Genomic DNA, 20,685 nt, shown 5'->3' on the forward strand with positions numbered 1-20,685 from the left:
TGGGCATGCAGGAACACGCCATCACCAATGACAAAACCAAACGCCCTGTTGCCCTGAGGACCAAGACTCTGGCCGATCTGCTCGAGTGTAAGTCAGTGTGTGTTCATGTTAGCTGGTGACAGTGGCAGGACACAGCGGACACGTTTCTGACTGTTTAAAACAATTCAAATGAAACTTCTGTCATAAATCACTCACCCTGAAGTCATACGAGATCTCTAGGATATCCTAGAGATAGGATACTCCCCAAAGACAGTAACGTAAATCATTCTGCGCTTTTAAATATTGATTTGAAGTATTTGATTACCTCATTTGTAACGACTGCAGACTTTAAACATGACAAACACACACTTTGGTTTAATGAATATAATGTCATATACAGTATGTTATTAAAGGAGCTGTATGTAATCATTTTACTGTATTAAATCAAAACAATATATGTTCGTAGACATTTAGGAAACATGCCAAGTTCATATATTGGTTTGTCCAAAAAAACAACGCTATAGCCAGTTATTCCACTCTGAAATTCCACTCTGTTAAAGGGGGCAGTCGAGTCGGACTCATGATCAGAAGGTTGCCGGTTCGATGCCAGGGCTGGCGGGTAACGACTGAGGAGCCCTTGAGCAAGGCACCTAACCCTCACTTGCTCCCCGGGCGCTGCAGTGATAGCTGCCCACTGCTCCGGGTGTACGTGTGGTCACCACTTGCTGTGCGTGTGTTCACTACTCTCTGGATGGGTTAAATGCAGAGGTCACATTTCGTTGCCTTGTACTTGTACATGTGCAATGACAATAAAGTTGAATCTAAATGTGCGTTCTGTGCCGCAATGTCCAAAGAATGAAGAATTACTACATTATTTTACAACTTACGAGGAGTAATATACAATTGTATTAACGTGACAGCAATATGGCCTGTAAATGTGACCTCTGGAGGACACAACATCTGAAACGAGCTGCTGATTGAGTTATATTTGCAAACAACAAAACCACTGCAAACCTATAAATGATCAGATAAACGTACAGTGTAAGAGTTGATGCTGTCCACTACACTCCTGTGAGTGTCTGACCACTCCTGTGAGCGTGGAGTTTGAGGAGGGGCGGGGAAAACACTCTCCAATAGTTTGAATTTGGACTGCGATACCAAGCTCAACCGCTAGGTGTCAATGTTACATATTTGATATTTAATGTGTGGTATGGCAAACTGGAGCGGTTAAGGTGACTGGATGATCATGAGTTGTTATTATTTGTGAATATCTGGCCTATCAGAATCCGTTTTTTCAGCGATTTTAAATTTACAGCCATCACATGTTCTTCATGCTTGTGTTCTGTAATATAATCCCATTCTTCTCACTTTTAGTTCTTGCTCTGTTTATTTTTCCCAGCATTCATTGCAGCTCTGTACATAGATAAAGACCTGGAGTACGTGCACGCATTTATGAACGTCTGCTTCTTCCCACGACTCAAGGTGAAGGTCCACATGACACAGATTGACTGAGATTGAAATGTCTTCACTGTTACAGCACGACTGCATGAAAACAAGACTACTGCTCGATCTCTGACCACAGCACCTCCTGTCCGTGCCAAATAAAGAGATTCAGAACATCTGTCCTGGTTTACATGCTGCTGTCGTCAGACTGATTCTGCTTTCATCATTTATCATGAACACAACCGTTATATGAGTATAAAGATCAGACCCATCCCATCACACTGTACGGTGTGCTTCATCATCAGAAAAACAACACACACACACACACACACACACACACACACGCTCTAGTCTAGACAGTATTTGTTTGGACATTATTCACAGATTTATCACATTTGCACAACGAACCTCAACAATCTGATCAGAATATGAGGAGTCCTGATGAATCTGGTCTGTGAAGTATCATATTCACCTGTCATGAGCATCAATCCCACAATTCCCTGCGTGTGTCGGATGACGTTCACGTTTTGTTTTGTTTTGTTTTGTTGTGTAATGATGAAAGTGTAAATGTGTTGTTTTCAGGAGTTCATTTTGAATCAGGACTGGAATGATCCTAAATCTCAGCTTCAGCAGTGTTGTCTGACTCTGAGAACGGAAGGAAAAGAGCCTGACATTCCTCTCTACAAGTAAGAGTACATTCACTCCTGTGTGTGTGTGTGTGTTTCCTCTTCACACTTAATACCGCTGTTCATCTCGCTGGACAGAACGCTTCAGACAGTCGGACCGTCTCACGCCCGGACATACACTGTGGCCGTCTACTTTAAGGGCGAGCGGATTGGCTGTGGAAAAGGACCGAGGTACTAATATCTTCATATTTATATTTGTTTTCCACGATGTGAAATATCAGCGTGATCTGAACGGCTGTCATAGCTCACGCTCTTGAATCTCTGTTTGTCCTGCGTCTGTAAACGCTCTCATTCATCTGAACGTGCCGCAGAACTCTCGTACCCATCTTTACACATGATGTTTACTGAGCGCTCGCATCAGCCACGTCTACACCTGTCTTTGGTCTAAAGTGAAAATGTTATACATACAGTAAGAAGATGAGAGATGTTCATCGTTACTCGCTGCATTGGGTGTTTGACCATCAAACATTTCATGTGAGCTGAAGAGTTTTCTTGCAGTGGCTCATGTGTTGGAGACTGAATTCAGCACATTCTCAGAAACACTGAAGATGTGTTTGATGACAGATCCTGATGAGATCTTTGTGTTTGATCTGAACAGTATTCAGCAGGCTGAGATGGGTGCAGCTATGGATGCGCTGGAGAAATGTGAGTACTCCTCTCTCTTCATGTCACGGTCTTATCTTATGTAGCACCTCGTGAGGAATAAACATGACATTACAGTCATTGCGCTGGATCATTTGATTTGTTTTTTTGTGTGAAAAGTTGAATGCCCTAGTTCTCACTTACATAGAATGTAAAAGCTCGGACCATTAAAACCCCTTCATTAGTGATTAACACTGCAGTGCATCGGTATGATCTCCATCAACTACACAAGCATTCACCCTGCTCTCATTCTGTGCCGGAACACACTGACTCATGGAAAATTACTTTAAAGGGGTCATATGACACGGCTAAAATGAATATTATGGTTTGTTTTACATGTAATGTAATGTGTAAACATGATTTAAGGTTCATAAACACTGTATTTTCCACACACACCGTACATGTTTGTATCTCCTCTTTGCTCCGCCTCTCTGAAACGCGCAGATTTTTAACAAAGCTCATGGCTCTGAAAAGCAAGGTGTGCTGTGATTGGCCAGTTCACCAGTGCGTAGTGATTGGTGGAATACAAGCGTGTAACGCCTCTGACCATATTTGGAACATCAGGTTCCTCTTCAATTGTACTGACAGGTACACCCACCTTACTTGCGTCTACATTTGGGCGGTCTTAGTCAAATCAGACCAGCAACTGACGTAGATTTGTGGGGGTGTGGCTACACGAGGCGTTTCAGGCAGGTCTGGGTGAGCATTCGCTTTTACATAGAATGACTCTTCTGTTCCCACACTTTCATTTCTGCAATTTTACACGTCTAATACATGCATGAGCAACTTATAACACACCAAAGACACGTGTTCACGCCATATGACCTCTTTAAAATCTCAATAATACGGAGTGTCGTATATTCAGTAAGTGTACTGACACAAGAGCTTCAGAGAAACCTTTCAGAAAGTATTTCACAATCACTTCATAGGACATGATGAAAAAATCACGTCCATCAATCTGTTGTTTAATTAATACTCGCTGAGCATCACTGAAACCCAATCTCTGTACTTCACACACACACACACACACACACACACACACACACACACACACACACACACACACACACACACACACACACACACGACAGCTATGATGTCATCACTTAGCGTGCGTGTGTGTGTGACTGACTGTCTCGATGCTGATGCGTGTCTGGTCTCGTGCAGATAATTTCCCTCAGATGGCTCATCAGAAGCGATTCATCGAGCGTAAGTACCGTCAGGAGCTGAAGGAGATGAGACGAGAACGAGAGCGTCAGGAGCGAGAGAGTGATGAAGGCTAGTCTCTCAACACCAGCTTCAGCAAGACAACTGAACTGAAAATATTTCTGTGTGTGTGTGTCTAATTCATACCGTTTGGTTTTTATATGGAAATAAAAACGGAGATACTTAAAATAAACTCGAGCTGGTTGTCGTGAGTTATGATTTACACGTGCAAATACACATTTGCTTTTAATAGCACATTATAAACATTTCTATATGTTGACCACACGGTGACGCTATAACATTTCTTACACGAGGCCAAAATAACACAACATCTGACAGATGAACAGTTATTTATTGTGTTGTTATTATTGTTGTCTGCACTTTGAAAAAAAAAGTTTAATCTGTAATTTAATTTGAGTGGTTTAAAATGAATCGATAGTTTAGTGTTTTACCTTGAAGTGTGTTCAAATGTGCTTTCCAGCACACAATGTTGTGTAACTCGTGAATTAAAAACAGTCGTCCTGTAACGCGTGAAAATCCACCGCTGGACACAAATATCAACGAACACCCGCTTCATCATTGAACACCAAACACTACAACCTGGAATCAACAGTCCGTTTGCTGGTATTATTACATTAACATCTGTAATCAACAATTTATATCATTTAACCTATGCCATACATCTATTTTAATATTTATTGTATTTTAATCGTTAAAAGTATTTTTATAAAGGTCATTTAAACATGTATACCTTTTAATACTAATCCTAGACAATAAGCAGCGTCTGAAATGTCACGTGATTTCTGGGAAACGTTCTTTCTCGTGTGGAAATTAATCTGGCAGAAGAGACGTGAGGTACACTCAGTGGGCGTGGCTTGGCTCCTCGACTTTATTTCTGATTGGTTGAACTTGATGGGGTTAGCTTGAACGCGTCAAAAGCATCATCGATCTACCATAAATAATAGCTTAAAGTGTATTATTTCAAGTTTTTAGCAGTATCGATTGTCGCAGTGTTAATACATGATGATAAATTTACAGTAGGAGGACCCGCGCGGTGTGTCACGTGATACGTCGCATCGTGTCTGTGGTAAGTTTAAGTGACTTATAGCCGCGTATCATTTCTTATGACGTAAATAAAGTAAAGGGTGGCAGTGATAGTGTTTGATCGTCATCATATCTGTTTTCATCTGAAACAGAAAGTGTTTTAGTGGTGAAATGGGTGAATTGACGTTGTGTTGTGAGCCGCCGAGCGCCGCCTACAGGCGTGATTGATCGGCGCCGCTGCTTCAATCTCACAGTCAGGCGCGTCCCCGCTGAACTGAACACACGGGCGAAACTGAAGGTAAAAGATACCGCAAACTCATTTATACACTCATGACGAGACTGTCAACAACATTAATTATTTTGCTTTTATTTCTATTTTATTCTAGTTGATTATTCAGGTATAAAACTTAATGAATTCTTGTACCGTGTTATTAATATTAACATGTAAATGTATGTAAGTTATACTCATTATTAAGTTACCGTATACATTTACATGTTGTTATAACATGGTGTAAAGAACGTGGTAATTTACCGGGTTTTTTTTGTAAATACCACTCTGTGACCATTAGAGAAAGCAATGTTAATATGCGCTTCCGTATTTCAGTGTTTGTTCATTGTGAAGTTATTTGTGTGTCTGTGTGTTTCAGATGACTTCCGGCCAGATCCGCTCCACGCGCCGCTTGCGATCCTGGATGGTCGAACAGGTCCGTGATAGCCCATAATAATGCTGCTTGAGTTTCACTGAAGGACTAATAGAAAGAATAAAATATACAACAGAGCTGAATAGAATCAAATTATAATTGAATTTACTTTAATAGAATAGAATAGAATTTAATAATACGGTATTATAACTGAATTAACTTTCATTTTATTGAATAGAATCGAGTTGATTTTTGGTTGCCAGGCCTGAACGGTTGGTAGGGTGGGTCATAAAGATATGTAAAGATTTGAATGCTAAACTGAGTCCATCAGAGACAGCAGAGCTCATTTCATCCTCAACTCTCTCATGTTTATATGATGCGTGTGTGTGTGCGTGAACAGAACCATGAGTGGTGTTGTGTGTCATGTGATGATGAAGTCTGTGTGTATGTTTTGTTATACAGGTGAACAGTGGGAAGTATCGTGGTCTGGAATGGGACGATCCTGAAAAGACAATGTTCCGTATTCCCTGGAAACACGCAGGAAAACAAGACTTCAGGAGTGAAGAAGATGCTGCTATCTTCAAGGTGAAAATGAGTCTTTCTTTCTTTCTTTCTTTCTTTCTTTCTTTCTTTCTTTCTTTCTTTTTCTTTCTTCCTTCCTTCCTTCCTTCCTTGTCACTGAAAATCTCTTGATAGGTCTCAATTTGTCTCCTGTTCCAGTAAAGATTTCACATGAACTGAGTTCATTTGAATGATTGATTGACACGTGTGATGTTTTTGTGTTGCTGATGAAAGGCTTGGGCTGAGTTTAAAGGGAAGCTTCTGGAGAATGGAAGTTGTGACCCTGCGTCGTGGAAAACTCGACTTCGATGCGCTCTTAACAAAAGTCCAGAGTTCTGTGAGGTCACTGAGAGGTCACAGCTGGACATCTCTGAACCATATAAGGTTTATCGCCTCATACCATTGGAAGAACAGGGTACACAAAACTCAGACATCAGACCGATATCATCATCATCATCATCATCATCATCACAGATAATCACTCAAATGGTAAAGATGTTTATTGTGATCTGAAGTGTTTTCTCTCTCTCTATAGGAGTTGTGACCGTAAAAAAAGAGAATGGGCGTAGGGCAGTGAAGAGCAGCAGCAGGAGAAGACGCAACCAATCAGAGCCTGAGGAACAGATCACATGCAAAAAGATTAAAGAGGAGGTGACTACACCTCAGTCAATCAGCACGGTGAATAGCAGCAAATTAAAGACACACAAGAGAGAGCTCTGCTGAATACACTGTTAAACACATTACCGACAGCTTCTCTGATCTCATGTTTTACAGGCTGAACATGAACTGTCCGTCCCAAACCCAGCACATGAGATCACACTGCACGCTGAGCTGGACACCAAACCGTCAGAGAGTGACGACAGTAATGTTCTCTCTATCTCAGTGTCACACGTTTGACTCTTCCAGTCATCATGCTCAGTCAGTTTGTTTTGGGGATGCACGATAAATTATTGGCCATATCGGTATTGGTCATTTTGAATGTTATCGGCATCGGCCGATAATAACATTTTGGCCAATATATTATAGTCGATAAATTATGAATAATTTCCTCTAGTTGAACCACTTCAGCTGGACGCTGCTCACAGTTAAAATACAATACAGTACTGTCTTTCTGTTGTTATCATTCACTTACTGCTATTAGAAAAACATTGTTGATGTAGTATGTAGATATTTATGAATGTGTATATTATAGGAACAATAGCATATTGTTTGAATCAGACTGCCGTCTGAATGCTTTCTGTCTTGAGCCTGTTAGACTTGTGGCAATTAAGAAAAAATTTCTAGGTTGCTCTGGAAGAACATCTTTAATTTGTTTATTAAATAAACATTATACCAGAAAAGTTAAAAAAGTTAAAGAATCTTTCATTAGTGTAAAGAAGGCTTGGTACATGATTTTCAGGTGAAAAAAAAAATTTCAGTCACAGAAAATGTTATATTAAAATTTACATTTAGATACTGTATATCGGCCAATATATCGGTTATCGGCCTCCAATGTTGAACAATTATCATCTAAAATTTACATATCGGTGCATCCCTAGTTTGTTTCTGTATGATTATGTGTTCATGAGAGCTGGGGGGCACTTTGAGCAGACTTCAGTGGTCAGTTGCCCCATCAGTTAGAAATACAGTCAAAAGTGAAGATTGTGTAGTTGTGTGAACACAGAAAGTGTCTATAGTTTCTATGCGTATGTGTTTATTCACCTGAAGTGTTTGTGTCATAATTGAGAACATGCGGTGTTTGAGGCGGGGCTGTCGGATGTCTCCACCAATAGCAGACAGCAGGAGTGTTTGTGTTTTTTGACAGTAGCAGAAGAGAAATGATTGTCAGCATGTTGAAGTGAGTGATGTTGTAATGTTTTGTCTCTTCAGATGGTGATATTCAGTTAAACTTCACTATTGAAGCAGTTCCTCTGTCAGGAGACAGCAGAGGTAGTTCAGCTTCTTCACCCTCAGTGTTATTGAGTCAAGTGATACATCACCCACTCTCTCTCTCTCTCTCCAGCGCTTCATTCATTCTCTGTGAGCGTGCACTACATTGGTCAGGAGGTTTTGCGGCGAGAGATTGTGGGTAATGACATTCGGATCGCCTACCTGCCCCCCTCACCCGTTCCCCCCTCCCAACCGTCTCTGAACGGCACGGGTTTTCCTCGGATCCCTCTCCCGGACCCCCCCTCAGATATGACCTCTGACCCCAGCCTCGCCCCACGTTTGCACGCCCTTTCCAAACTGCTGCCCTTCATGGAGCGAGGGGTGGTGCTCGCATCAATGGGGGGAGGCATTTACGCCAAACGCTTCTGTCAGGGTCGAGTGTTTTGGAGAGGACCTCATGATCTCACGACGGGACCCTGTAAGATGGAGCGAGCGAGCGAGCCCACCATGCTGTTCAACAAAGACCTGTTTAAACAGCGTGAGTGTTTCACATTTACACTTCACCTTCAGCAGTGTGTGTACAGTGTGATAGTTGATATTTGCATTTATTTTTACTCTCCGATACATCTCATACTCATACATACAAGAATAAAAGTGCCTTACAGTAGTTTAGGTCATTTTATATTAAATTGAATAAACATTTTACCTGTCTGTGTTGGCAGTTCAGGCACAAGTCAAGACTAAAAAAATTATTCTTTTAAAAACAGTTTTACAAACAGGTCTCAAAAACTCCAAAAAGCGCAAACATCCATCATCGGAGACAAACACTTGTACTGTGTCGCTGTGCCTTGTGGTGTACCTCAAGGATCTGTTCTTGGTCCTCTGCTGTTTGTTATGTGCTACCACTTGAGATCATAAGACGTCTTAAATTTCATAGCTGTGTAGATGATATTCAGATTTCTTTTTCTGATTAACCTACCAGGTTTGTCCTCTCTCTTTCATTGTTTCCTGTCTTCAAGAACCTAAAGACTGGATATCAGATATGTAAATGCAGACAGAAATGCTGGTTGCAGAGCTTTTTTCCCAGCATGACACATTTAGGGTATGTTCACATTTTTTTCGAAGCTGCTAGCGTCTCCTATGGAGTAAATCGTGTTTTCAAAAAAGTCCTGAGCGCTTTTTTAAATGCCAGCGCCCGGTGTCTTTTGCTGCAGCTCGGAGCGTTTTTTGAAGTTGAAAAAAGCTAAACTTTTCTGAAAAAAAAACGGCCTACATCAAGCACCTTTTACACATCTTACCAATGACAAGCAAGTAGCGAGACCTGTGGTTTCCATAACAACATGCGAGGAAGGTGATAATAAAATGGCGGCTGAAACGCTGTTTGGAGCATAGTTTTTAATTTTGTAAAAAAAATTCAAGTTTAATTTTTGATTGCATTTTTTTGTGAGAAATTAGTATTGTAGTTCTTAAATATGTGATTGGTTGTTGCAAAGACGCTCTCTATTTATAATTCAAATAGACTTCCGTTACGCTGATTATGAAGCCTGTCTGAATATGTCTCTTTAAGCTGCCTTCGTGCACAAAAACTGCCTTTGAACATTTCTGCTGCTATTTGTAACCACAACGCTGCAAGCTTACTAAAAAAAACGCTGTCAACTTTTTCTTGTCAAAAAAGAAGTCAAATTTGAACACAGCCTTATTGATGGTAACTGTAATGTGGGGTGTTGTTCCACTCTAAATTATATGAATCACACACAGTATCAGTCAGGTTATTCAATTTTATTTTTTTCCAGCTGCGTAATATTGTTTGTATACGTACTTCACTTAATGTTAAAGATGCTGAAACTGTTATCCATATGTTTATAACCTATAGATTGGACTATTGTAAATTCCTTATATAGTGACTGTTCTACTTTATCTTCTTAATCTTAATCTGTGTTTACGTATAACAAAAATCTGCACCTGTGGACATCAATAGTTTTGTGGCTAGTGCGCCAACATACAGTGCACTAGATTCCCTCTCTAGAGTGTCCTTCGCCAGTCCCACTCCCCGGTCTCGAACCAAAAGCTTACCTGTCTGTTCTCCACTGTCCTATCAAATAAAGGCAACAAAACCCTCAAATAAATCTGCACCTGTCACCTCAATTCTTCACCAACATCGCTGGCTCAACTGTCACCTTCAGATTCAACTCCTAGTCCTGGATTATAAAACCTGCCATAGAGTTACTGTCAGATCCAGCACTGATGACCTGCTAGTCAAACTCACTAGTGTTGATGAGCATTATGGGATGAGCTGCCTCATAATCTTCACTCTCCAGATCTTTACATCTCAACTTAAAACTCTTCTTTGTTTTTATAAATAACCGATATAGTTGTAATTTTGTTTTTTTGCGTGATCATTACCTGATTTGATTGATGTTTATTATTTGAGCGCGTGTCCTTTTGTTGTTTTTACCCATTGTAAAAAAAAACTGTTTAACTGTCTATTTTGTAAAGTGTCCTTGGATTTATAAAAGGTGCTGTATACATATATATTTATTTTATATTTATCTAAATAAAACCTATTCTTCTTATAAAATGTCACACATTTACTATACAATCAGATGCTGTTGAGCAGATCAAAAGTGTTATTTTTCTGTCATCAGAGTTGGACTCTTACCGCAGCGGAGGAGATCCACCACAGACAGACATCACATTGTGTTTTGGAGAAGAGCTGATGGATGGAGATGATCTGTCTGACAAACACATCATCATTAAGGTACACATCTCTCGTGTTTGATGTGCTGTACATGGATGGAATTATTCTTTTCTAACATCCAAATGTTGTTTTTCTCCAGATCAGTCTTCCATGGGCCCAGTCTCAGATACAAGAGGTCCAGACGTTCAGAGACTCCATTGCCATTCTCAAAAGCTTGGCCAGCCAATCACCTACAGGAGAAGTTACACTCAACTTTGTTGATGTGTCAGAGCAACAAATAACAAGCCCTTAAAATAACACTGACTGAAAAAAATACTAAAAAAACAAAACTGTGGATACCAATCATGTTTAGGTAAGCAGTAGATATTTAGTGGAAATAAATGTCACACTGTAATCATCAACATTAACATCTCAATACTTCTGTAGTTCTTTCACCATCTGTAATAGCATCAGATCAGCCGCTGCTGTGCTTTGTGTCAGTAAGACCGCTTGACTTATTGAAATAGTTCAGTCAATTATCATCACATTCTCTCATAATATGCATTAAACACAAACCACGGTTAACTAGAGTTTAGACAGCCATGTTTATATAATCAATATATATTATGTACCTAGATAACGCTAATATTATAGTTAAATCATATTTAATTCATGTTTTTTGTCTGTAAGATGCATTAATAAATGGAAATCAGCTCAAATGTTGTTGTCACTTGACTTTGTGTCATCATGGCCGTGATCTTCTGACAGCAGATGTGAGCAAGAACATTTTCATGTTACTTCGTAACAAACGTATAGTAAAATGCAATGTAAGTCGCTTTGGATAAAAGCATCTGCCAAATGCATAAATGTAAAAAACAAAGAGTGTAAAAGAGTCACAGAATGAAAGAATAAATGAAATTAGTAATCCTCTCATCATGTCACCATTCTGTTTGTGGAGAATTAAAAAAACATTACAGATTTAAATAAAATAAGAGTTAACCCACAAGACAAATTCTGTAATAAGTATTTACTCCAGTGTTTTTCAACATTTCCATAGTAAATCTGCTCTCTATTGTACATTTGTGTTAAAAATGTGATGGTAACAATGAATTACTACACTATTCACTGAAGTTCATTGATTCACTTTACTGATACTACAGAGTAATGTATTATTATTAAAAACAACACACTGTACAGTACACGAGAATCTATTCTATTGTAGTAAAAACTAACATTTACTACAGTATTGATTGAATCCGTTACAAGAGAAGATGGAAACTAGAGTGACTGAATTGAGGATCATAATTCCACATGTCCGCTTATACGGTTTCCACCAGAATTAATCAGATGATCAGAATCAATGATGCATGTGGAAACCGAATCAGAAACACACAATAGATTGACAAACACAGCAGATTGTGGATTATTAGCTCATTTGTTGACATCAGATAGTTGTGTAGAACTAGAACAAGCAGGTGTGTGTGTGTGTGTTTTGTGTGGTTCACTCAATAGTAGCTCAATGAAGGTTCTACTGAAACCTTGAGCTCTGAAGAACAGACTCTGGGTGCTTTGACTCTCCTCAAGGTTTGTTTTGTTAGACACTGGTGGCAGACTGACAGTTGGAGGGGAGGAGTTAACAGATGTTCTGCCCAAACCATCAAACTGACATCGTGAGAGAAAGATTTCACTTCCGAGTGAAATTACATTTTCAGTTCAAGATTAAACATTACTTATTATTCTATAATTTTGCTTTTACTGGCAAAGATAAGATAAAATGTCTAGAAATGCAACTCAATGTTAGTGTGCATTTATTGTCATTATTTTAAATTAAAAACATTAATAAAACACTCATGAGTCTGGAAGACTAAGGGAAATGTTTGTGCATTTATGGGTGTGTTACTGTGGCAGTAAGTTATGGACTGATCGTGTAGAAACTGATGATGAAACTGTCACACAATCTCTAGTGAACGACAAATGTTAACAGTGAACAGTAAATGTGAAGGACGATGACAAGATCAGTCTAGTGATACACATACTGTCCACTACACGCATGTATTCACACCGTTCCATTGGCTGGAGAGACCAGCTCCATGATCCTAGCATTGAGTTTCTGATTGGTCCAGTCTTTTGTGATGTCGTCTAAATGGCTGTCGAAATCCACCAAGAGTGCCTGATCCCCAGAAGTGAAGAGCTGCTGAGCTACTGAACACGTCTCCTCCCACTGACGGAGCATTATTCTACACACACAGGTCATTAACGCGTGAATATGAAGTCTTATTAAACACAGAAATGTGTGCGTTGACATTTACTGCTTACGTGTGTTTGTCTTTGAGAGTCCAGCGGGCATCTTTACGCTCATACATGACGATTGGAGGCACACGGCAGCCCGGAAACATCTTCTCTCCATCAATCTGACACAAAGAGTTTTCTTTTCAATTAAAAACTGAACCTTTCACAGGCACTTTTGCACCCGTTACAAACGCTGAACTCACCATGAGTAAGACGGCATTGTGACACTGTTCTGAGATCTTGTCTGCGATCTTGAAAGCGTAAGGTGTCGGGCTAAAACACAATCACACTGAATACAGACGTTCAATCAACTCAGGTAAGAAAAAAAGATGAAGGAATACCTGCTGTCAGATACACAAGCGTTAGCCTGATAATATCCCACAATCCTCTGCTGTGTCTGCAAACACCAAACGTCCACCTGTGACGCAAGAAATCATGTTCATTGTGTTATAAATCTGTGATCAAACTGATGACAGACATAATGAAATACATGATCAGTGCTGTACACTACACAACACAAAATAAAAATACACTGCTGCATTCATCCGTCATCAATACATCTCTACAGTGCTTATAGAGTAATGTTGTGTATTTACATGTGTTAAGTGAGTGACAGGTGTTTTGTGTTACCTGTGTGAGTGCGAGCTGTGTGATGGGAGTGAGTGACAGGTGTGTTGAGTGACAGGTGTGTTGTGTTACCTGTGTGAGCGCGAGCTGTGTGATGGGAGTGAGTGACAAGTGTGTTGTGTTACCTGTGTGAGCTCGAGCTGTGTGATGGGAGTGAGTGACAGGTGTGTTGAGTAACAGGTGTGTTGTGTTACCTGTGTGAGCGTGAGCTGTGTGATGGGAGTGAGTGACAAGTGTGTTGTGTTACCTGTGTGAGCTCGAGCTGTGTGATGGGAGTGAGTGACAGGTGTGTTGAGTAACAGGTGTGTTGTGTTACCTGTGTGAGCGTGAGCTGTGTGATGGGAGTGAGTGACAGGTGTGTTGAGTGACAGGTGAGTTGTGTTACCTGTGTGAGCGCGAGCTGTGTGATGGGAGTGAGTGACAGGTGTGTTGAGAGACAGGTGTGTTGTGTTACCTGTGTGAGCGCGAGCTGTGTGATGGGAGTGAGTGACAGGTGTGTTGTGTTACCTGTGTGAGCTCGAGCTGTGTGATGGGAGTGAGTGACAGGTGAGTTGTGTTACCTGTGTGAGCTCGAGCTGTGTGATGGGAGTGAGTGACAGGTGTGTTGAGAGACAGGTGTGTTGTGTTACCTGTGTGAGCTCGAGCTGTGTGATGGGAGTGAGTGACAGGTGTGTTGTGTTACCTGTGTGAGCGCGAGCTGTGTGATGGGAGTGAGTGACAGGTGAGTTGTGTTACCTGTGTGAGCGCGAGCTGTGTGATGGGAGTGAGTGACAGGTGTGTGTGCAGCAGTGGCACACAGTCAGTGATACACACAGCAGCGCCTCCTGCAGGACTGGAGGATAACAGCAGTCCATTAACACTGCAGCGGGGAAACTGACTGGCGTGCAGGTACATCTTCACATAAGCCAAACACGACAACTCCACCTCAGCCATCTCACAAAAACACACAGTCAAAAGTATTTCAAAGATTGTCAAGGCCAAATGCGTGTTTGTGTTTTAATATCATTCAAGAACAAACTTATGTCCACAAAAGTCCATTTGTATTGTTAAGATTTGATGCACAGCGACAGTTACATGACACAATATACCAAAAAATGCCACATATGACAAAATAAAAACATCAAATGATATCTCGCAAACCAGAAATACAATAAATACTTTGATTTAAACAATATGACGTGAACAATATACACAATACTGCTACAGTAAACACCTTAAAAACTGTAAGAAGAAAGCAGCTGATGTAAAACTGAACAATAAACTGTGATTCAAACATGTAACGTCACTGAATGAACTTCATTAAAGTCATTATCAAACGATTGTGTTGAAGCAGAAACGCGAAACATATGAGTAAATACACACGCATCTTTACCTTTATATTGATTCTCTTTGTGCAGAAGTCAAACACACATTAAATCAGTTTATACCATCGGTTTGAGTCAAATGAACAGACGAACACAGATGAGAGAGTGACGCGGTATCCGGTTCTTCTTCTTTGTGGGTGTTTGTCTGTTGTGTTACTGCCACCAGCAGGAAATGAGCGCCACACACACACGCGCGCGCGCGAAAGGCTAAAACAACACTACATACTGTACATGCGTAGCCTTATAAAAATATACCACGAATCTTCTAAGTTTCCCATTTCATTCAAATTGAAATTATGATAAAGTGATCAAGAATGTTACATTATGTCATATATACTTTAGTAAATCACGTACCGCAGGTGAGGCATTTCCAGATTTGCGCAAAACTTCTTTTATTTTCTACATGTCTATAAAAACACATTAAATGACCAATACACGTTGGTAGTTTTGTGCAGCCAGGTTGTGTGTTAAGCATTAATGGCAAGAAAAGCCCAATGTACTTGAGCAGGTGACCTGAAATGACCCAAAATGTTGCCATTGCAGTTTTGAGGAACTTGCGATGTACAGTCTGAGAGTTCTTTTGATATTGATGGGTTTCAATTTGGTGTATTTTCCCAATTTCAACTAGTGTGTTTGTTTAAAAAACATAAATCATTATATGCACTTCAAAACAAAAACAAGTCATGTAAAAACAGAGTGAAGAGAAATGTTTGTGCACCTGTTTAAGCTTCATTGATGGCCGAATGGTTCATAAACGAGCGAGTTTTTTGATTCTCAAGCTTGCTGTCGAACAATAACCTTCGTTTTAAAACAAACATATCAAAATCTGAAACCCTTGATATTAGAATTTCGTTTCATTGTGTCGTGAATTGTGGGCGTGTGGAGATGAAATCGAAAGTGTGAAAGTGAATCGCTGGAAGGATCGCAGGACAAACACATCATCGTGTCGCTCGAGGTCAATATGTCGAAAGGCTCTGCACTGAAGATAAACACTGATAATGCCGTCAGGGTAAGAGGACTTTATTAGACTTCTATCATATTATTACCATCGGCAAAATAATCAAATAAACCCCATTCAACCCGCGTGCTGTCTCTTAAAGCTGTGACTGAAAATCACACGATGTCCAAACTTCAAATGAGTCCGAAGAGCGAAGATGTGATGTAGTATATAAAGTGAATAAAATGCTTGTTGTGGGAGATTGGTGGCAGTTCTCTTCATAAAGAAATGCAAAAGCCTGAGTCACTCTTCCTGGTTTAAAGTGAAAGTAAACTCATGTCACCGGTGTTTCTTTTGTTTGCAGATTGAAAACTATCGTCAGTCACTTTATAAACAGGTATGAAGTCTTTTGTTTGGAATCATTTCCTAGAGTTTGACTTGTTGTTGTAAGTAAATGTTGGTTTGTTTGAAGGCAGAAGAGCTTTTCTCCAACTATATTCCTCTGAAGATCTCTCTGCTCGACAGTTTGCTCAAGGTACATTTACATTCACTTCTCTGTATGATTATTATAGGATGTATTGAATATGTCTCGTCGTGTTCAGCCGATGTTTTTGTTTTCAGGGGGATGAATTGAGCATCTCTGACCTGCAGTCTCTTCATGCACCTCTGGACATCCCCATCCCTGACCCCCCCGCTCCTGAAGATGAGGTGAGTACACACCCGACACGCTCACAATCTCCTCATCTCTGCATTTAAACGCATTGATATTCATGTTATATTGAAATGTAATATAGCAGATGGAGACAGATAAGAATGAAGATGATGAGAAAAAGAAAAAAGGTACGTTTACACACACGCACGCACACACACACACACACGCACGTGTGTGTGTGTATGTGCACACATGTATGTTTTATTATCTCCGTGGGGACAGTCCATAGGCGTAATGATTTTTATACTGTACAAACTGTATATTTTATCCCCTAAACCTAAAGATCATAGAAAACCTTTAGCATTTTTAGATTTTTCAAAAGATTTATCGTTCTGTACAATTTATAAGCTTTTGTGCCCATGAGGTCCTCAATTTTGGTCCCCACAGTGACAAGTGTCCCCATGTGTTGGTGTGCATTCAGGTTTAGGTCCCCACCGGGATATACAAACATGAACACACACACACACACAGGTTCTGAGTAATGTTACAGATACTGATGTTTCTAGACGATCATAATGATGCTGGTTGACTTAATTAACTTCATTATTATTTTATAAAATAATTTAGAAGCCATAAAAACTACCAAACAAGTAGCAGAGAAAACACACATATGAGATCTAAAGAGATTGATTGTTTTTTTCATCAGCTCCAAAGTGTGGTTTCATCAAAGGGAACGAGCGGATTGTGAAGCTGCTGGATGTTGTGAAACCAGAGATTGTTGCTCTGAAGGAGACCTGCATCACTGTACGTAAGCAAAAAAAAACTTCTCAAGACCTTCCGTTAGATTTTCTCAAAGATATAAACAGTCAAATGAAAGAGACGCACGCATCTGACAGTTCGTTTTATTCTCAGGTGTCTTGCTGGATCTCTCATCTGATTCCCAAAATAGAAGATGGAAATGACTTTGGAGTCGCAATTCAGGTGTCTGAAGATCTGCAATGACTTATAAATGGTTTCTTGCCAAATCTTGAACGCTTTAGGGTTGGTATCTAACACGAGGTTGGTAAATGTTTTAGGAGAAAATCCTTGAGAGAATTAATGCTGTGAAGACAAAGCTGGAGACCTTTCAGACCAACATTAACAAGTATAAGAACTCATTCATTCATTCATTCATCTGCTGGTGTGATGATGATCATAATAAGTGTTTGTTGATTGACAGGTATTTCTCTGAGAGGGGTGATGCTGTGGCCAAAGCTTCCAAGGAAACTCATGTGGTGAGAGACACCCGTCCAATCTATCATATCACTTTATATTAAACAGCCATCAATCCCGGGACATTGAGTCACAAGACAAGAACCGCAAAACTGTAACGTCAACTATTAGCTGAAACGCTGTAGACTTCATTCAGTTTCAGTAAATTCATGATGATGAAAAATAAAACGCACACATAAGGTGTGTCACATGAGGTGTGCACTATTCTAGACCATTTTGTAGTGTAGATAGTGTGTTGACATTGAGATGTACATAAAAGAAGTGTCGGGATGATGCACTCATTTATCTGAAGATTATATATGAAGAAGCTGGACACTTGAAGGGACAGTGATGAAACTTCTGTCATCATTTACTCGCCCTTAGAGTGGCCCAAACCTGTATAGATGTCTTTGTTCTGCTGAACACAAAGGAAGATATTTAGAAGAATATCAGTTCTCAAACAGATCTCATCCCCCATTCACTGCCATAGTAGGAAAAGAAATACTATGAGAGTCAATGCGAGATGTTCATCAGAACAAAGACATCTCTACAGGTTTGTGTAGTAAATGATGACAGAAAATTCATTTTTGGGTGAACTTTTCATTCATATATGTTCACAGTTAGCTCACGTAGTGAACGTGACTCATTAAAAACTTGAAAATGAGAGGGAATTTTTGTCTTGTGTTAAGTTTCCAGCGAGGTTTTGAGGATTGATATATCTATTCAGAGTCACCGTCAGTCTCACTGCTGATGTCATGTTATATTCTAGTGATTATAGTTGTAGTTTGTGAACTGAAGAGAATTTTCTTCTACAGATGGATTATCGCTCTCTAGTGCACGAGAAGGATGAAGCGGTTTATTCAGAGATCCGAGTGATCGTGCTTGATTTACGTGGCTTTTATGTGAGTAATTCACTCTCATTCGTTAAACAGAAAAAATATCCTGCAAATGTCAGAACTCCCCAAAAAAAACTTTTATTTGAAATCAAGCTGCCAAACTTTGATCAACGCCCACTTCTACATCATTGCCAGCGATAGATAACAAGATGTTGAGCAGTGTCTTTGTTCTGTCTGGTGATGTTAACATGTTATTTTACTGTGGATTCATTAATGTCACAACAAAGGGCCTCCTCCACTAATAAATGTCTACATTATTCATTTTAAACTTCCCACGATTATTGTGTTGTTTAAGTTGTTCTTACATTTTTTTCATACTTTTAGAATAAACAAGTTTTCAGTGAATCATGGTTTGTTCATAAAAACAGATCTGTCTGTATGCATGCTTCGTGAATGAGACCCAAATGTTTTATTTTATTTTATTTAAATGATTTTCTTACAAACGCTGCAGTAAAAGTTGTAAGGTTTAATTGTCACATATCCAGTAAATCGTCAGTTCAGCTGATCTTTCAGACTGAGTCCTGTGTATTTCATGTGAAAGTGTTTGTCTGTTGGGTTTGTGCTCAGGCTGAACTGTATGATGTCATCAGTAAGAACCTGGAGAAGGTGGTGAACCCCAAAGGAGAAGAGAAGCCGTCCATGTACTGAGACGCCCAATGTGACACACGACAAGACCATTCAGCTTTCAATAATATTTGTACATGTTTGACAAAATCTTACAGGAACAGGCTCAAATCTGTTAATAAAACACTTCAATAAAAAATGTTCACTGTTGTTTGAAACTGCTTCTCATGAATGACAAATGTGAAATACAGTGATTTGATCCTCTGCTGATTTTGTAAGTTTGCCTGCTTACAAAGAAATGAAGGGTCTATCATTTTTATGATTGGTTTATTTTAACTAATAGAAACCGAATATCAACAAAAAAATCTGAGGATTTTTTTTATATAAAGGTTATAAATTGATTTGCATTTCAGTCAGTGAAATAAGTATTTGATCCCAGAGCAAAACATAACTTTGTACTTGGTGGAGAAACTCTTGTTGGCAAGCAGAGGTCAGACATTTCTGATAGTTGGTCAGCAGGTTTGCACATGTGTCAGGAGACATTTAGTCCACTTTCTTGGCTGTTGTTTTAGCCTCCTTCACAGATGTTCTATAGGACTGGGGTCTAGAGACTGGCTCGGACATTTAGGCCCGGTTTTACAGACAAGGTTTAGCCTAAGCCAGGACTATGCCCTAGTTAATTTAGGCTATTTAAGTTGCTTTTATTTAAATGTCATGGAAAAAAAACATTACTGATGTGCCTATTGACATATGACACTGACATATTTTAATATATGTAAGGGCAAGTTATTTTCAGTTAAGACAGCTCAAAATTAATTTTAGTCTAGGATTAGTCTTAAGCCTCGTCTGTGAAACCGGGGCCTAATGTGCTTCTCCTTAAGCCACTCTTTGAAGATGGGACCCAAAACATATTCCTAAAACAACTGGTGATCTAGTTAAAGGGAGGAGGTTCTCGTCCAAGATTTTAGGGTACACTGGCCCGTCCCTCAGCCCCTCGATGTGGTGACGTCATCCTGTACCCGTAGCAGAGATAAAAAGCCCTAAACAGAATGTTTCCAACACTGTGCTTCTCTGTAGGGATGTGCTCCTGGGCTCATAGTCAGCATTTCTCTCCCTCCAAACACACGAGTCCATTTTGGCCTCGCAGCACTTTCTCCAAACCTTTTCTGAATCATCTTGATGTTCATTGTCAAACTTCAGACGGGTCTTCTTGGGCAGGAGGACCTTGCGGGTGCTTCAGGATTTCAATCTATTGTGGCATACTAGCCTGTTACCAATGGTTTGCTTGCTAACTGTGGTCCCAACTGTCTTGAAATCATGAACAAGCTTCTTCCGTGTAGTTCTGGGCTGACCTTTA

General features: G+C 39.8%; 4 protein-coding genes across 9 annotated transcripts in view; 3 read left to right on the forward strand and 1 right to left on the reverse strand.

Moving 5' to 3' along the window:
• drosha (drosha ribonuclease III) overlaps window positions 1-4,148 on the forward strand; it is a 17,616-nt gene extending 13,468 nt beyond the window's left edge. The window contains exons 26-31 of one of the 3 annotated variants that reach the window (XM_057359442.1): window positions 1-87; window positions 1,379-1,461; window positions 2,005-2,108; window positions 2,187-2,279; window positions 2,707-2,753; window positions 3,918-4,148. The exon at window positions 1-87 is cut by the window's left edge and continues 55 nt beyond it. In XM_057359442.1, the coding sequence (XP_057215425.1) occupies window positions 1-87; window positions 1,379-1,461; window positions 2,005-2,108; window positions 2,187-2,279; window positions 2,707-2,753; window positions 3,918-4,033 (530 nt within the window). In that variant the 3' untranslated portion in view covers window positions 4,034-4,148. Of the gene's footprint in view, window positions 88-539; window positions 1,462-2,004; window positions 2,109-2,186; window positions 2,280-2,706; window positions 2,754-3,917 lie in introns of those variants that run through there. The other 2 variants (XR_008964863.1, XM_057359443.1) reach the window with 2 other exon arrangements.
• A 784-nt stretch (window positions 4,149-4,932) lies between these two features.
• irf9 (interferon regulatory factor 9) lies at window positions 4,933-11,472 on the forward strand. Of its 3 annotated transcripts, none has more exons than XM_057359446.1 (11): window positions 4,933-5,043; window positions 5,153-5,298; window positions 5,648-5,704; window positions 6,104-6,226; window positions 6,437-6,617; window positions 6,738-6,853; window positions 6,977-7,064; window positions 8,072-8,131; window positions 8,205-8,609; window positions 10,717-10,829; window positions 10,909-11,472. In XM_057359446.1, the coding sequence occupies exons 3-11, from the start codon at window positions 5,648-5,650 to the stop codon at window positions 11,059-11,061; spliced, it is 1,296 nt and encodes a 431-aa protein (XP_057215429.1). In that variant the 5' UTR covers window positions 4,933-5,043; window positions 5,153-5,298; the 3' UTR covers window positions 11,062-11,472. The 3 variants fall into 3 exon arrangements, with proteins under 3 accessions (XP_057215429.1, XP_057215427.1, XP_057215428.1); XM_057359444.1 differs by having other exon boundaries at window positions 6,738-6,880; window positions 10,909-11,469; XM_057359445.1 differs by lacking the exons at window positions 4,933-5,043; window positions 5,153-5,298 and adding an exon at window positions 5,323-5,398 and having other exon boundaries at window positions 6,738-6,880; window positions 10,909-11,469.
• A 309-nt stretch (window positions 11,473-11,781) lies between these two features.
• Window positions 11,782-15,155, reverse strand: emc9 (ER membrane protein complex subunit 9). Its single transcript, XM_057359450.1, has 6 exons — window positions 15,037-15,155; window positions 14,400-14,597; window positions 13,379-13,455; window positions 13,241-13,310; window positions 13,065-13,159; window positions 11,782-12,985 (listed from the first exon to the last, which is right to left on the reverse strand). The coding sequence occupies exons 2-6, from the start codon at window positions 14,595-14,597 to the stop codon at window positions 12,805-12,807; spliced, it is 621 nt and encodes a 206-aa protein (XP_057215433.1). The 5' UTR covers window positions 15,037-15,155; the 3' UTR covers window positions 11,782-12,804.
• Window positions 15,156-15,897: 742 nt separating this feature from the next.
• On the forward strand, window positions 15,898-19,627 carry psme2 (proteasome activator subunit 2). 2 transcript variants are annotated; one of them, XM_057359449.1, is made up of 11 exons: window positions 15,898-16,037; window positions 16,330-16,362; window positions 16,438-16,500; window positions 16,587-16,673; window positions 16,763-16,805; window positions 17,324-17,421; window positions 17,530-17,598; window positions 17,694-17,761; window positions 17,837-17,891; window positions 18,684-18,770; window positions 19,332-19,627. In XM_057359449.1, the coding sequence occupies exons 1-11, from the start codon at window positions 15,990-15,992 to the stop codon at window positions 19,410-19,412; spliced, it is 732 nt and encodes a 243-aa protein (XP_057215432.1). In that variant the 5' UTR covers window positions 15,898-15,989; the 3' UTR covers window positions 19,413-19,627. The 2 variants fall into 2 exon arrangements, with proteins under 2 accessions (XP_057215432.1, XP_057215431.1); XM_057359448.1 differs by having other exon boundaries at window positions 15,901-16,037; window positions 16,760-16,805; window positions 19,332-19,626.
• The last annotated feature ends 1,058 nt before the right edge of the window (window positions 19,628-20,685 follow it).

Source organism: Triplophysa rosa, linkage group LG18 (assembly GCF_024868665.1).
Source record: "Triplophysa rosa linkage group LG18, Trosa_1v2, whole genome shotgun sequence".
Lineage (NCBI taxonomy): Eukaryota > Metazoa > Chordata > Actinopteri > Cypriniformes > Nemacheilidae > Triplophysa > Triplophysa rosa.

What these genes read in the sequence shown, in the direction of transcription:
- psme2 (XM_057359448.1), top strand. Translation starts at nt 15,990, where the DNA reads ATGTCGAAAGGCTCTGCACTGAAGATAAACACTGATAATGCCGTCAGG. An exon ending in TGATGAGAAAAAGAAAAAAG is followed by an intron (nt 16,806 to 17,323) that starts GTACGTTTACAC and finishes TTTTTTCATCAG; the next exon opens with CTCCAAAGTGTGGTTTCATC. An exon ending in TTTCAGACCAACATTAACAA is followed by an intron (nt 17,762 to 17,836) that starts GTATAAGAACTC and finishes GTTGATTGACAG; the next exon opens with GTATTTCTCTGAGAGGGGTG.
- irf9 (XM_057359444.1), top strand. Translation starts at nt 5,648, where the DNA reads ATGACTTCCGGCCAGATCCGCTCCACGCGCCGCTTGCGATCCTGGATG. An exon ending in GATCCTGGATGGTCGAACAG is followed by an intron (nt 5,705 to 6,103) that starts GTCCGTGATAGC and finishes TTTGTTATACAG; the next exon opens with GTGAACAGTGGGAAGTATCG. An exon ending in CATACCATTGGAAGAACAGG is followed by an intron (nt 6,618 to 6,737) that starts GTACACAAAACT and finishes CTCTCTCTATAG; the next exon opens with GAGTTGTGACCGTAAAAAAA.
- emc9 (XM_057359450.1), bottom strand. Translation starts at nt 14,597, where the DNA reads ATGGCTGAGGTGGAGTTGTCGTGTTTGGCTTATGTGAAGATGTACCTG. An exon ending in ACAATGCCGTCTTACTCATG is followed by an intron (nt 13,160 to 13,240) that starts GTGAGTTCAGCG and finishes TCTTTGTGTCAG; the next exon opens with ATTGATGGAGAGAAGATGTT. An exon ending in ACTCTCAAAGACAAACACAC is followed by an intron (nt 12,986 to 13,064) that starts GTAAGCAGTAAA and finishes CTGTGTGTGTAG; the next exon opens with AATAATGCTCCGTCAGTGGG.